At 37.0% G+C, this 15,655-nt stretch overlaps 1 protein-coding gene across 1 annotated transcript; it reads left to right on the top strand.

Annotated features, from left to right (window-relative positions):
* Positions 1-11,886: 11,886 nt before the first annotated feature.
* Positions 11,887-14,311, top strand: LOC132063121 (transcription factor bHLH130-like). The gene is made up of 6 exons (XM_059455553.1): positions 11,887-12,609; positions 13,001-13,233; positions 13,322-13,495; positions 13,629-13,694; positions 13,804-13,872; positions 13,984-14,311. Exons 1-6 carry the CDS (start codon positions 12,063-12,065, stop codon positions 14,053-14,055), a joined length of 1,161 nt encoding a protein of 386 aa, XP_059311536.1. The 5' UTR covers positions 11,887-12,062; the 3' UTR covers positions 14,056-14,311.
* The last annotated feature ends 1,344 nt before the right edge of the window (positions 14,312-15,655 follow it).

Raw genomic sequence — 15,655 nt, 5'->3', positions numbered from 1 at the left:
AAAGGGGGAGACAAGATCTAGTTGATAAGTTTCTCGTGATATGATACGTACGCCTTTACTAGATGTGGAATCATGCCAAAGAAGAAGAGAACAAACTTTACATACCTCGAGTTGCCAATACGAAGGAATAACAAATCTCTTGACTAGTACGCTAATCCTATATGAGGAATACATATACGAATTTAGGCAATGACTAGCATATCATGTATATCAAACGATAAATCGATTCTAAAGTAAACGGAAAACATTTCCTTTATTCCTCAGCAAAGCTATATTTCACAATAAACGACAATGACAACAGCAAATCCCTCGCTTTTGATCCTTTGGTCTCGATTCAACAATACAAAGGTACGCATAATCGACCCCCGATATATACTATATATCTAAAGGTGATATACAACATTGTGCTTTTCCATAAGGCGCAATCACAACAACGACATCAACGTCAACTATATACAAGAAGACCGGCTCCACAATACAACAATATCATGCTCCAAAACAGTACACAAGTCTAATACAAGTCTAAGCACAAGTTGAGTCTTTCCTTTACAAATTTCATCTTCAATGAGTCATATAATGACCATAAAACCTCAAGAACATATAGGAGGGATGAAATCTTACCTCAAACATAAGAGAACAAATTAAACTGCGGTGCTTCAACTTGACAATAACTTCAACTTGACTTAAGGATATCTTGAACTATATCCCAATATTAGTAAGCTACAACACTTCTTAGCTTTGATTCACTTGGGTTTGCTCTGATTTGGTATAAGAACCTTGGGGGAGGGGTTTTAGAGAGTAAAAGAGTGATGTTAGATGAAAAATAACAAAACAAATGAAGGCTACGATTAAATAGATCGAGGCTAAAAATTAGCCAACACGGATGCGTCGAGTGCCGTCGCCGGAATGGCATCTGGCCTGGATGCCCGACGCGTTTCGGGATAGAAATCCCAAAAATTTTGGGCCTCAAATGCGGCCCCATGCGAGAGGAGATTCGCTTTTGCGTCACGAAGCCTCGGCCGGCCTCTCTTTAGAACCCCGATGAAACGTATCCTCTTCGATTCATTTATGTAACGACCCGCTAGGTCGTTATGGGGGTGACTTAGTAAACTAGACCTTTGTTGGGAATCTCGAGGCCGCGGTGAGTCCGTAGCGTATTTTTATGTATATGTGCATGATTGGTTTGCGTCTGTAGGGCCTCTGATTTGTGTTGGGATTTTTAGGTGAAACATTGATGGAAAAACTTCAGCTACTGGTCAAAATAGACTGCTGCAGCAGCTATGGGATCGCTGTAGCGGGTCCGTTGTAGCGGGTAGAGGGTCTTCGTCGCGAGGCGGGGGAAATTAATGAGGTCCACCATAGCGGGACATTTCCCGCTATAGTGAGGCCGTTGTGAGACATTAGTCGGCTATGCGGGCGATGGGAGAGGCAGAATCAACATTTTATATTCTTTATTCCGAACCCATTCCCCACATAAATCCAAAATAGTTTCTAAGAACTCTTGTAGCGAATTTCTAAGGTTAGGGCTAAAATACTCTTGAAAGGTAAATCTCAACCCTTTACTTTGTTCATTCCATCATTTTACTAGAAGTTGCGAACCCTTGAATAATTGATGGGTTATTAATTTTATTGTTGTTTAATCATCTATGAGTATAGATTATCACTTCCTACGATGAGAATTTAATTAGTAATGGTGAGAATGATGTATTGAGACTTAGGGTTTCATAAAGATGGTAACTCTAGCATAAAAACTGCTTGAAAAAGGGTAGAAGTAGTTGGGTTCTCTTCCCCAGATTGTTGTTTGTTGAGTAGATGATCCATTACTCACTTAGTGTTATGATTGCTAGACTTTAAGCATTCTGAAGCTTTGCGAAAGGGGAAAGCTATTGCGGAGTGATTGCATTGTTGTAGTTCGGCTTTGAGGTAGGTTACTATCACCTCTTGAATTAGACTTTGATTAGTTGATTGTATATGTTATGAAATTGATAGAAGAAGCATGATTAGGGCTTCAGACATAAAGTGTGGTTGGAAATTCCTAAGTTTGATATTGATTGATTAATTATGTGATTAACTATTATGATATGATAATGAAGGAGTTAATAAATACTCTTCTCGTTGACTTGGAGTAATACCCTATTCATGCTATTGATGAATTGACTTTTGAGTCTTGATATGACTTGTGGCATTGTGACTTATGTTCCTTAATATTAATTCATTGATTGTTCATATTCCTTATTGATTGTAGAACGGAAATACATTGTGATGAGAAAGATAATATACATATGAAAAGGCACATTGTGGGGGTGTGAGGATGTGGCTAGTTATGGGCTCGTGATCAGAAGGATGGATTCCCGGAGCGAGTGGTATATGGACACCGTGTGTCCCTGAGGAGTTATGGCTATTTGGGCAAACAATACTATTTGGCATGTGTGTACGGATATGTGATAGAGTAGAGATAATTCGTGAGTTACGACTGTGTTGGTGATTTACATGACTTGAGTTACTTTTATTGATTGCTGGTTGTGTGGACTTATCTTATTTCAGTGAGATGATTCTTGTTGATAATTTTTTATGGTTATGTGTTATTGTGCCTATCTGTCTATTCTATTGATTTTGTGATTTTATGCATGATACTAATCTTAGTCGGCCTATGATATCTCTTTCTAGGTACATAGTGTTTGTACTAGTAATACTTGTCGCATTCTTTGAGTGCGGGTGTAGATCCCGACGACATCTACCGGACCTCTGTAACAGCGTGAGCCGGTTCACGATCGATTCTGAGGTGAGCTCACATCCTTGCCATCTTTTTCGAAGATCATTCTTATTTTGGATGTCTATTTCATTTCAGACATTTATGATTATTTCAGATAGTTGTTCATTCTTTAGATAGCTTGTACGATGAATCTCAGATTTTGGAGTTGTAATAGTCAGGACTTCCGTAGTATTTTATTTATCGCAATAGATTAGACATATTCTTGATTTATTTCTGGTCATTAATTTATAATTGTTCAAATAGTTATGAAAAAGGGTTAAGGGAATGGTTATTACTAAGAGGATTGGGTGGGTGTCATCGGCTACTTGGGTCGAGACAAAGTTGGTATCGAGCCTAGGTTCGTCGATCTCGTTGTACAGGGCATGTCTAGTAAGTCTTACCAGATCGGTACGGAGATGTCTGTACTTATCTTCGGAGGCTATGGGACAACGAGGAAAATTCAAATTCATTCATTCTTTCGTCTTTACTTGATTCCGATTAGTATGAATGATTAATTAATTATCTTTCTATTCTCACCATGACGGTGAGGACTCGTGCGGCCGACGGCTCGGCCAATGAGGTACCCTTGCTTGAAGCCGCTGTGCGCGAGGACTTCTTTGTGGAGGTCGTTCCTTTTGGGGTCGCGATTTGTGGTGGAGGCTAGACTAAGGCGTGGCGCGCGAGAGGTGGGGAGCGATGGCACCGGCCCGGGGGTGGGGCTCTGCACAGTCGAGGGCGGCCCGGCCCCCGAGTCCGCTTGAGGCCTCGTAATTCCGGATGAGCGATGAGAGTTTGCGGCGGCACCGAGTTCGGCCGGCTTGACTATTCTTCTCCAGTGTTGTCGAAGTTATGGTTCGAGTGTTGGGCTTTGTTGAATGGGTTGATAGAGGCGGAGTGTGTTACCGAGTACTCGGAGTGCTCGGGGTGCCAGAGTGGGTGATCTAGCTCCGGGTGGAGTTCGTACTCCGGGCTTACAGCATGCTACAGCTGTGGCTCCTCGTTTGGATGAAGCTCCAGGACTGAAGGTATTTCCTAGGACAGTAGGAGGTCTGGTTTTGACAGGGGATGTACATGATTTATTCTGGAGGTTCACTAAGATGAAGCCTCCAGAGTTCTTTGGCACTGAGGTTGAGGATGCTTATAAGTTCATCCTTAAGCATCGTAGAGGCGATGGAGAAATATGATGTAGAGTTTGTGACCTTCTAGCTCTTGGGTGATGCCAAGTTATGGTGGGGAGCTTTTGTGAAGTGAAAGCCAGCGGGATCGCCTCCGTTGACATGGACTCAGTTTTATCAAGTGTTTTTAGAAAAGTATGTTCCTTGTACCTTGAGGGACCGCAGACGTGATGAGTTCAGTAACATTAAGCAGGGTAATTTGTCTGTGGCTGTTTATGAGGCTCGATTCCATTAGTTGCCTCGCTATGCCCTCCGAACTTTGTGCCCTGCGAGGAGGAGAGGGTCGGGAGATTCGTGAAAGGGTTGAACAACTGCTCTTCGGTTGTCGGCGCTTGGCTGCGTCAATAGGTACTCTTTCGAGAAGTGATGGATCGTGGGGCCGTCGAGGGGCAGTGAGGAAGGACTATTATAATAAGTACGCGAGAGAAAGGCCGAAAGGGTGATAGTTTCCCGATGACTCTTTCTCTAAGGGCTAGAGTTCAGTCTTTTCGATCGCCTGTTCGGTCGGCCGTTCGAGGCTACGGTTGGAGGCCCGTCGAGGGCCGGTCGGCCATACGATCGCGCGGGGGTTCGCGAGGAGCGAGCTCCAGATTATGATGGTTATTTGGCTTTGACCGTTTCTATTCAGCGTCTGACGCTAGACCGCGAATGTTTCGAGTGTGGTGATATAGGGCATTTCAAGAGAAATTTTTCAGACTTAGGCAAGGTGATCAGGGTACTCAGTTTCGGACTCTGCAGAGCTCCGACATCGAGTAGAGAGGGAAGATCTTGTCGGTGTCGCGCTCGGTCACGGGCATGGCGGTCACACGGCCGGTAGAGGTGGCATCCAGCCTAACAGAGGCGGGTTTCAGTCTAGTAGAGGTGGACATCAGCCCGGCAGGGGCGGAGCTCAGACAGGACAGGTTGATCACAATGGTTCGCAGGCTACTGGCGGATGGGTTTATTGTTATGCCTTTCATGGCAGGATAGAGTGAGAGCTCGATGCGATCTACGAATTAACGTCTCGGTCTGTCATAGGATGGCTTACGCTATTGTTTGACCCTCACTGTGTGTGTCCACTGTTCTCACACATGGGTCTTGATATGGTCTGTGATTTACTTGATGCCCCTATATATTTGGAGACTCTGTGGTTGTAAATAGACTTTCGATCTTATACTGTCACACTTATGGGGTATGACACCTAGGTTGACTTAGTGATTTTAGGCATGGTAGATTTTGATGTCATCCTAGGTATGAGTTGGTTAGCTCCTTATCATGCAGTAAGTTGTCATGCTAAGACGATCCACCTAGCTATGCCGGGGGTGCACATGCTTGAGTGGAAGGGTAACTTTAGTCCCTCCCCTAAGAAAATTATTTCCTTTATTCGTGCAAAGAAGCTAGTGGATAGGGGCTGCTTGGCTTATTTAGCACATATCCATGATACCAGTGTTGACGGTCCATCTCTTGAGTCAGTTCCTGTGGTTCGTGAGTTTGTGGAGGTGTTTTTCGCAGACTTGCTAGGCATGCTATCGGACCATGACATTGATTTCTGTATTGACTTAGAGCCAGGGACTCGCTCTATTTCTATTCCGCCATATCGGATGGCACCAGCAAAGTTGAGGGAATAAAAAAAACAACTTCAGGATCTTCTTAGTAAGGGTTTCATTCGTCCGAGTGTTTCCCCGTGGGGCACTCCTGTTCTATTTTTGAAAAAGAAAGATGGGAAGGTACACACAAGTAATGATATATGCCTATATACAAAGGTGATATACACTTCCTTTCTTTATTTCCATAAGGCAACATCACAACAACACAACAACAACATCAACATCAACTATATACAAGAAGACCAGCTCCACAATACAACAATATCATGCTACAAAACAGTACACAAGTCTAATACAAGTTTAAGCACAAGTTGAGTCTTTCCTTTACAAATTTCATCTTCAACAAGTCATATAATGACCATACAACCTCAAGAACATATAAGAGGGATGAAATCTTACCTCAAACATAAAATAACGAATTAAACTGCAGATTACTTCCACACCAAGAAAACCTCCAACTTCAACTTAAGGATATGCTTGAACTATATCAACACTAGTTAGCTCACAAACACTTTAACCACTTTGATTCACTTGGGTTTTGCTCCAATTTGGTATAAGAACCTTGGGGGAGGGTTTTAGAGAGTAAAGGAGTGATGTTAGATGAAAAATAACAAAACAAATGAAGGCTACAGATTAAATAGATCAAGGCTAAAATTAGCGGCGCTGGATGCGTCGGTCTGCGTCGCGGTGGCATACAGAACCCAGATCCCAACGCATTTCCAGGATAGAAATCCCAGAAATTTTGGGCCTCAAATGCGGCCCCATATGCGAGGAGACGCAGAAGCCTCCTTTAGTATACCGAACTTTGACGAAACATATCCTCTTCGATTCGTTTAGCCTCTAATCCTTTCAACACTCACTAAATATGGACTCAAACTCTTATATACTTAAGATGGACATATCTAATCTCGTATAACCTCAGAGTTAGTCCCTCTCTCCAAGTCTATGACGACTAACTCTCGGCGAAACTCATCGTATGAAAGTACTAGGTGTAACAAATTCTCTCATCTCTTGGAAGTAAAAAAAACAGCAAACAGTAAGTAGAAGTAGTGCAGAAGCTGAGTACAGGAGTTTAGCTGCAGTAAGTGCAGAAATTACTTGGTTAGTTGGTCTATTGAAAGAATCAGGAGTGCCAGTTCAGACCCCAGTCAGACTGCATTGTGATAGCAAGGAAGCTATTCAAATAGCCTCTAATCCTTTTTTTCATGAGAGGACCAAATGCATCGAGATAGATTGACACTTTGTTAGAGAGAAAATCAAGCAAGGGTTGATTCAACCTCAGTATCTTCACACTCAGTCTCAAGTTGCAAATATAGTGACAAAGGGATTGGGGACTGCACAACATCATACTCTTTTGTCCAAGCTAGGATTGCTAGATGTATATCAATCTCCAGCTTGAGGGGGAGTATGCAAATCCTAGAACAAAGAAAGATCAAGGAACAGAAGCTGAGTCAGCAGCAGAACACGCGAGAGAGTTAGTTATAACTAGTTCTAGGACTAGTTGGTTAGAGAGGCGGTTATTGGTCAAGGGCAGTATAGACATTTCCTTTAATTGTACAGCTGGATTGTAGCTGTCGTATGCAAGCATATATAGTTCATTCAAACACACAACTTGTAAGCAAGATCAAATATTTTCCAATTAAATGAAAACAATTTCCTTTTTTTCTCTGTGAACCTTCTTCATAGTTCACTGAATATGTGTTAATGGAGGTTGTTTCAATCCAGTTTTAGCTAGTTTTTCACATCATTCAAACAACGAAATGCCAAATGCTGGTCCCTCAGTTTGAGCACAAATAAGTGATAGTGTTGCAATTGCAAATTTGTCATGCTAGGATTGTATTTCATAGCTGGTATTTCACATCCAAACTTGTTACTCAAACAAATGCTTCGCACATAAATTATCTATAACTTCGTTAATATATACGAGACACAAACGTTGTATGTGAATATATTGAAAAGGATGACTTTGGAAAAAAGAATTGAAAAGCCCCTTTGCAATCTTGGCCAAGTTATACAAATAATTAGTACCCTACAGAGTTATTAAACATATTCATATGCTTATGTTAGATGGGTTTGGTAGTGCAAGATTATGGGGAATATATAGGAGTACTATATAAGTACAAACAACTTATAGTACGTATATGCAGATCAATCATTAGTAGGCCGGTATCTCTTTTGCCTTGAAATATTTTATCATGTGGCTTTTGGTGCTTAATGCTGTACACCATTGCACTACCTCAGGGTAATATAGTGTGTAGTGACCATTTATGTCACCTTGTTAGTTCTTTTAATTTTAAATACATGTGGTTTAGTAGTGTTAAGCCACTTATGTTTGCCTCAAAGTTCTATTTAGCAATCTTAGTTATGAGGCAACTTGTCAATATTCCTTGTTATAATATGTAGTTTTGAACCAAGCGCGCAGTTCCAATTCGATTCACCTTCCAATTAAGAACCAGTATGGTATGTACAAATAGTCATTAGTCAATGAGGCAAATGCACTTGTTGTTAATTCTTCGGTTTACCTTTTTTCGTCTTTCCTTTATTTTCAATTAGCTATGTCAATTGTCACCAAGCATGATTCACCCCAATAAATCTGGACGGGACATGTCGCATCTGTTGTTTGTACCAAATTATGTAATTTAGTTTTTAAAGTCACTAAATTGAGAATAAATTTTGGTTTACGATGACTAAATAATAGGGGTTGTTTCCTTAGGGCAGTATAACTAATCTCTATATAAACATCATACTATGTTCAGTTTGGGTTTGAAAAAAATTTAATCTTCATACAGAAATCAGCACAAAGTTATACAATATTTGGTTATTCCTTGTTCTTTTTCTCATAGATAATACCTGTATAAGCTATACGAGAATTTATATACTATTTTATGCGAGATATATCGAATGTAGAAATTAGTATAACATGAATTACGATTATAAAATGACAAAAGTAAATAGTACTGAGAAAAGTCTTATTTTGTTTTAATAGTAGACAAGTATTTCAAATTGTGTGACATACATGCCAACAAGCGTTGTTCCTCATTTATTATTCTCCCCCTTTTTAGGAAAAAAATAAAGCTGGTTTGAAATGTTTTAGTTAATGCTTAATAATGAATTACTATAAAGGAGATGGCCACGGAGCTAAAAGTCAACTATTAGACCAAACAACCTATCCTAATTTTGAAGATGAGGGTTGACTTTTTTGCATATACATGTACGGTTAATCACACACATTCTTTAAATAGTATATGTAGTTTGTCTAAGCATTTAAAATCTTTAAAAAATCTTAATATGCGTAATGTATTTATTTAAACATAATAAATATACAATTTTGTCAAATTAAAAAGTTACTAAATAGTAGAAAATAAATACAAATTTAATAAAAAAAAATGAAACATTTATGTTCAAAATGCAAGGTGGTGAGTGGGGGTGGAGGGTTTGGTTGGGGTGAATGGGAGGTAGTGGGGGTGGGGTTGGTGGTGGGAAATGGGGGGTAGTGGGGAGTAGGGGTTGATGGTGGGGTTGGTGAGGAGTGGGGGTGGGGTTGGTGGTGGGGTGGGGTTGGAGTGGAGAGCGGGTGAGGAAGGGTTGGGGTTGGAAATTTAGAAAAAAAGTTATGAACATCAAAGTAGTCAATAACAAGCTTGGTAAAGGCAAATAGATCTCAGTCCAAGATATGGCTAAACATTATGAACATCAAAGTAGTCAATAACAATGTAGAAGATCAGGATATGGCCATCCTTAATTAGTGTATACTTCCTTAATTTTGATTTGTACACAATTTAAGCCGCTTATTTAACTTATATGTTATATTAGTCATTATTTTATTTGAACTATTTAAAGTTGTAAAAGTTTAAAAAAGAAAAAGTATCTAAATACTAAATTTGAAGATGTCAAGTAAGTTGGAAGAGAGGAAGGATATTAATCTAAATTATACTTAGCTTTAACTCGATATTTCAAATATTGAACTTTAACATTTGCAGACACTGGCTTGGTCATCAATATTTACATGTATTGATCATATTCATTTGTAATAGGCAAAATATTGGTTCGAGCAATATTTCAAGTGAAACTGTGATTTACTTATGAGTCCTTAGCCTTTTAAATAATTTCAGGTGAATTTCATATTTAAACATAACTCAGTTTCCAAATATCTATTTTCAACCTCAACAAAATATTATGCAAACCGCTTGTTTAATGTTTCACTTAGAATCAATACTTTGTTCTTAATTTTCTTTCTTTATTTTACTCGGGTGTTTGTATGGAGTCATTAAAAAACGTAATCCTTGTTAATAAAGAACATTTAAACTATTTCTTAAGGAATCTTCACTTTTGATTCCTCAAGTATTTCAACTTTTAATTTTGGGTCTTGTAATATTTGATAAAAAATATTTAACATTTAATTAATCAAAATATGCACTATTCCTCCACATGTGAATTAGAAATTACGTATTATGTTATATTTATCTTGTTACTCTATATATAAATGTAATATAATTTTAAAAGTAGTTTGAGTGTGATATATTTTTATATATATAAAGAGACAGCATAATTATCCATTTTCTAAAAATTTACTAACTCATTTGGAAGCTGAAACTTTGATTCCCTATTCAGCAAGATCTTCTAAGGAATTTTGACTGCTTATCTATAAAATCAATTTCAGCACTTGAAAATATTTTTTAACACTTTTAACTTATAAGCTATTTACACTCAACTTATCCAAAAGGACTCTACTTATCATCCTTTTCCCATTTCCAGTCATTATTTTTATTCGACCTGGGGTTTAGCTTTAAAAATTCCTAAAAATAGAGCATATAAATTGCTCACCTTTTAGAACTTTTAACTTTTGCCAGTAACGTTCTTGTATCAATATACTAATCTCGTACTTATTTTTTTTTTCCTGAGTAACAACGATGAGCTTTTTCCATTCCAAGAAAGTTCGTAGATGGCTCTAAGAAGAAAGTCATCAATTATGGGAAGTCAAAGTTTTGAAATTTTTTCTTATTTTGACCGAACTGATTTTTGTAAAATAATATGAGAACACGTGATTTGAAACAAAAAGAAAAGAAAAACTTTGTCTCCTACCTGGTTTTGCCAAATCCAGGTACTCTGCTGATTTGTTTGGAAAGCTGTTTCTGAGTCAACCCTTATTTTGTAGCCATAAAATGGGGAAACAAGAAAATAAACGTTCTGTCACAATAAATTTTGCCCCCCCAATAACTAATACTATTGCTTGGCTAAAATAATAAATAAAATAGTATTTCCTTAGGAGGATCATAATAGAGTTTCACTTTTGGCGTCTTTTACTTTTTAGTTTCCATAAACAAATTTCAATTTACAAAGTGATTGAGATTGAATGGGTCATACATAAACACGTAAAATTTATCTTTTTTTAAAAAAAATATAATTACACAAATAGGTGAAATAGCGTAAAAATAAAAAATGATATATATATATATATATATATCTTCTGCTCATAAAAAAATTATTGATAGTAATTAATTAAAAAGAATATATATTAGACAAAAGGTGATGGAAATTTGTAGCATAAACATTTGAGTAATTACATGTTGACTTTTTGATTTGGGCATTATGTTAAGAACTTATTTATGGAATTTCTTTAGTTTGAAGAAGTTTTGCGGGCTTACGGCCACGATATACCCCAACAAAAAAAGCTACATGTAGCGGTATTAAACTTTCGATTGCATTTTTGGTTTAAAAAAAATTAAAATTCATGATGTAAAACAAATCATAAACAGTTGTATGATATTACATTATCTCATTAAAAGTAAAATGAAAAATTTAAAGTAACATTATTTATAAATACAAAAATATAACATTCTTCTTTGAATTATACTAAAAAAAAATACGTCAAATAAATCCGGACGAGAGGAGTAAATCTTACTCTCCGAAAAACACTATTATTTGTCTCAGTAATGCGTAAGCGTCGACAAAAATTAAATGTACGTAAATAAGTTAAGAATAATTAAGTACAATTAACTACAAGTTGTGATAATAAAATAATAAATCACATGTTGCCTCTTCTCATCCTCAAAGAACGATCCAAATCTCCATTTTACGTTTGTTTGGAACTCAAAGACAGGACAACAACACAGCTAATCTCACTTTATCCTTAAGCTAAGCTTCAATAGAAATACTACTCTTAAGATAAGCTTCACTTAACTAAATCTTAAATCTCGGATTAAATTAACGTAAACAAATCAACATCCATTCCCTTTGACACAAAAAGACAGAAAAGGGTAAAAATGGTAACCAAAATTGTCAACCAAGGGCATTTGTGTCATTACAAACACTCACCATGCACCAGTCACAATCAATTCAGCTCGATAAAATGGTCTCTCAAATAAGCACAAAGAGAAATGCTTGCTAGCTCATATGCCATTTTCTTCCTTCTTCTTCACTAAAATTCATAAAAGATTTGAATCCATACATCCTTTAACTTTATAAAAAATCCTACCTTTTTGTTCTATAGATTTTGGAAAAAAAAAAAAAATCTTGATCGTGTTTAGCTCAGAGCCAATTTCTAGAGAAATGGACAAGTTGAATAGTTTCTTGTTTTCAGGCTTCAAGAATGGTGAAGGAATAGAACCTGAGTTCTTGAAGAACAAAGAAATAATGGGTTCTGATTATTTTCAGCAACAATCACAGCTCCAGCTGAGTAATAATGGTGGTGGGCTAACTAGGTACAGGTCAGCACCAAGTTCCTTTTTTGCTGGAATTCTTGACGGAGACGGCAATAATTCCGGCGAAAATTTCATTACACATGATGGGTCTTCTAGTTCTGATTCTGATTCCATGTTCACTGCCTTGTTGAACGACAACAATGAAAACAACAACAACATTAGTAATCATAACCAGAAGAATCAGGTGCAGTTTGGTTCTTCTATGAAGCAGGAGATTGGTGAGGAGATTGAATTTGGGAATGGAAATGGAAATGGTGTACATAATAGATATGAGAATGGTGGTGGAGTTTCATATGGTGTAGGGGTGCAAATGCAAAATAGAGGGAGTTTAAGTAATGGGAATGGTGGTTCTAATCTCATCAGACAAAGCAGTTCACCTGCTGGATTCTTCAATGGTATGCTATTTACTCTTTAACTTTTGGTTGCTTAAGTTTTTTGAAAACTTTTTCTGCTAAATCTTCATGTGTAAGTGCTTAATTGGTTATTCCTGGTTATGAAATTGACTGGCTTTTGGGATTTGGAGTAATTTGATTAGTTTAAACTTTTGGTTAGTAGACTATGTAACGTTTGTGTAGTACTTGGGAGTTGACTTCTAGCTAGAAGGATAATTTGCTCTTTCTCGATTTGATCCCAATAATTTAGGTAAATAAGAAGCGGGAACTTTTGGTTATAACTTATTTTGGGAATAGTCTGAAGAGATCCAAGTGTTCTTTTTTCTTTTGAAATTTACTGAATGATGGATTTGCTACTTTGATATAGTTTTAATACTTTGTTTCTTATTTACAGGATTTATGAGAGAAGTTGGGAATTTTGGAGCAAGTGCAGGGACTAACTGGGAAGCAAGTACATCAATTAATCATATAAGTTACTCATCTACTGCTCAATCTTCTAGCTCAAACTTCATGCCTAGCATTGCGGAGAATGAATCTTGGAACGACTCTTTGTTCAATTCTTTGAAGAGAAATAGAGATGGTGATCTGAAAATGTTTTCTAATAATTTCACTGTAATGACTAATCAGGTAGCTAATCTACTTTCTGTCCTTTTGATCTTTCTTTTAATCTTGTTTTTTTTTTTTGTTACTAATACAAGTTCGTTTTGTTTGTCAGAATGACGAAACAAGAGACTACTCTTCTGGTTTAACTCACCATTTAAGCTTGCCTAAAACATCTACTGAGATGGCTGCCATAGAAAAATACTTGCAGTTTCAACAAGACTCAGTGCCTTGCAAAATACGTGCCAAAAGAGGCTGCGCTACTCATCCGCGAAGTATCGCAGAGAGGGTAAAATTCTGTCCTGTGACATATTTGTTTTTTTCAATTAATCATGTTTATACTTGAAGTGCACATTATGATAAGACTTGTCGTCAGTGTTAAGTTGAAGTAAAGTTCTGATTTTCTTCTTGACAATTTGTAGATGAGACGGACTCGGATTAGTGAAAGGATGAAAAAACTGCAAGATCTTTTCCCCAATATGGATAAAGTAAATTCTTTCACTCTAGTGTTTATAGGAATTTATTGTGTCAATCTGTTTTTTTTTTCTAAAAGAAGGTAGGAGGAGCTCATATGTTAGTTTGATTTCTAAATGGCAGCAAACAAACACAGCTGATATGTTAGATTTGGCAGTTGATTTCATTAAAGGCCTTCAGAAACAAGTCCAGGTAATGACCAAAAAAAAAAAAGAAAAAAAGTCTTTTTCTCCATCAAGGACTCACATGAATTTCTCACCAACATTTATATCTGCTCACCAAATTTGCACTTATTTAATGCAGACACTGACCGATAAAAAGGCTAAATGCTCATGTACAAGTAAGCAGCTGCAATATTCAAATGGAACAACATGAATTTTTTTTTCTGTACAGATAGTAGTAATAGGTGAAGTTAGATGGAAAGAGGGAGGAGAGTAAATGCCACTCTTTCCCGCCCTAATATGCTGGAATTATGGTTACTTGTTTCATCAGCAATAAGGCAAGTGTAGTTTTCAATGTACTATTGAGTTTGAGTAGAACTAATAGCAGCTAGTGGGCAATTGTATAGATCACATGCTTATTGTATTATGCTGTTGTTTATTGGAATTTGACTATGTTATTACTTCAGAGATCTAACAAGCTTGAGACAAGTCCTAAATTTGATTTGCAAGATCTGTTTGAGATTAGGATCTTGAATCTGGAATTACTTCCTGTTTCTATAATTGTCCTCTGACGGTCAGAATTTAGAGTTTATGGTTCTAAACTTGCCACCAAACTCATAATCGTTATAATTAATGAGTTCACAATTAAATATTTCTACATGAACAAGAACATACCCAGTGTAATCAAATATAATAGATTTCCTAATACAAATATAGATTAGTCTAAACAAACAAAAGTTATTGGGTTCGTTTGAACCCGTTACCAATACTCTCCCTCCGCCCCTGTTTGCAATTAAGCACTCCCGTTCCGGGATCTTGGATCTAGAAAATGTTACTAGCTCCCGTTCCAAATATTAGTCGCTTGGCAACCGAATATTGTTTCAATTAGAAAAACAAGAGTTCATTTATTACTTTTTTCCCCTTCAAATCAACCCTTCCTATTCTAATTAGTGAAGTAATATGAGTGAGCATATATGGTATTTAATCAAGTAAACGGTTAAGACGAAAAAAAGGGTTATTTTAGACAAATTATAAGGCGATTGAAATTTGGCAAAAACTTAAAAGACAGATAACATGAATTGGAAGGGGTATATTGATTGTTATGTTAGAGCGACCAAGAGATCACATGTTTAAATCGTGAAAACAATTTCTTGCGGAAATGCACGATAAAATTACGTATAATAGATCCAATACTGACCCCTCTCCAAATCTTGCGCACACCGGAGCTTAGTTTATTATGCAATCTTTTTCTTCCTTCTTTTCCCTTTTATTTAAGCAAACCCCATTCACATTCGGAGGGGGAACAGGCTTTGGGTTGTGTGTGTGTGGCGGGGGGGGGGGGATACTGCTTGGTGATATGGTGGGAGTGGAAGTTATTGATATGATTAGATGACTTGGTTGGTATGATATTTTGATAGAAGTAGATAAAGTTTCAAATAATTAATATCTCTATCCTTATGAAAAATCTTGTGGATTATTCTTCCCTTAGAGACAGGGAGTGGTAGTTACTTATTTATGAGGGCATTCAATGAGTCAAGAAGCATTATAGATGAGACTTCACATCAAAAACACCTTTCTGTAGTTTCTTGAGAAGCTACACTCATGTTGTAGTAGCATTTTATGGAACTTACTGGTCTGATAGTAAAATTCACTAAAAAAAATATCTTAATTAGTTAAAGTGAAAATAGTAAAACTTTCTAAGTTAATAATACATTTTTATTTGTCGGCTTCTCAAATTCATCTATTTTCAAAATGGAATTCGATGCAGTTGAGCTAGTTTGTGTACTTTCAAGCCAAAGTAAAGTTATTCCAGG

Source organism: Lycium ferocissimum, chromosome 7 (assembly GCF_029784015.1).
Source record: "Lycium ferocissimum isolate CSIRO_LF1 chromosome 7, AGI_CSIRO_Lferr_CH_V1, whole genome shotgun sequence".
Classification (NCBI taxonomy): domain Eukaryota; kingdom Viridiplantae; phylum Streptophyta; class Magnoliopsida; order Solanales; family Solanaceae; genus Lycium; species Lycium ferocissimum.
The sequence above is the reverse complement of the archived record's forward strand: the minus strand, read 5'-3'. Positions and strand labels throughout refer to the sequence as shown.

Bases quoted from the DNA above. Each gene is read 5' to 3' on its own strand.
- LOC132063121 (XM_059455553.1), top strand. From the start codon at position 12,063: ATGGACAAGTTGAATAGTTTCTTGTTTTCAGGCTTCAAGAATGGTGAA. The intron at 12,610-13,000 runs GTATGCTATTTA...TCTTATTTACAG, and splicing joins ACCTGCTGGATTCTTCAATG to GATTTATGAGAGAAGTTGGG. The intron at 13,695-13,803 runs GTAAATTCTTTC...TCTAAATGGCAG, and splicing joins TTTTCCCCAATATGGATAAA to CAAACAAACACAGCTGATAT.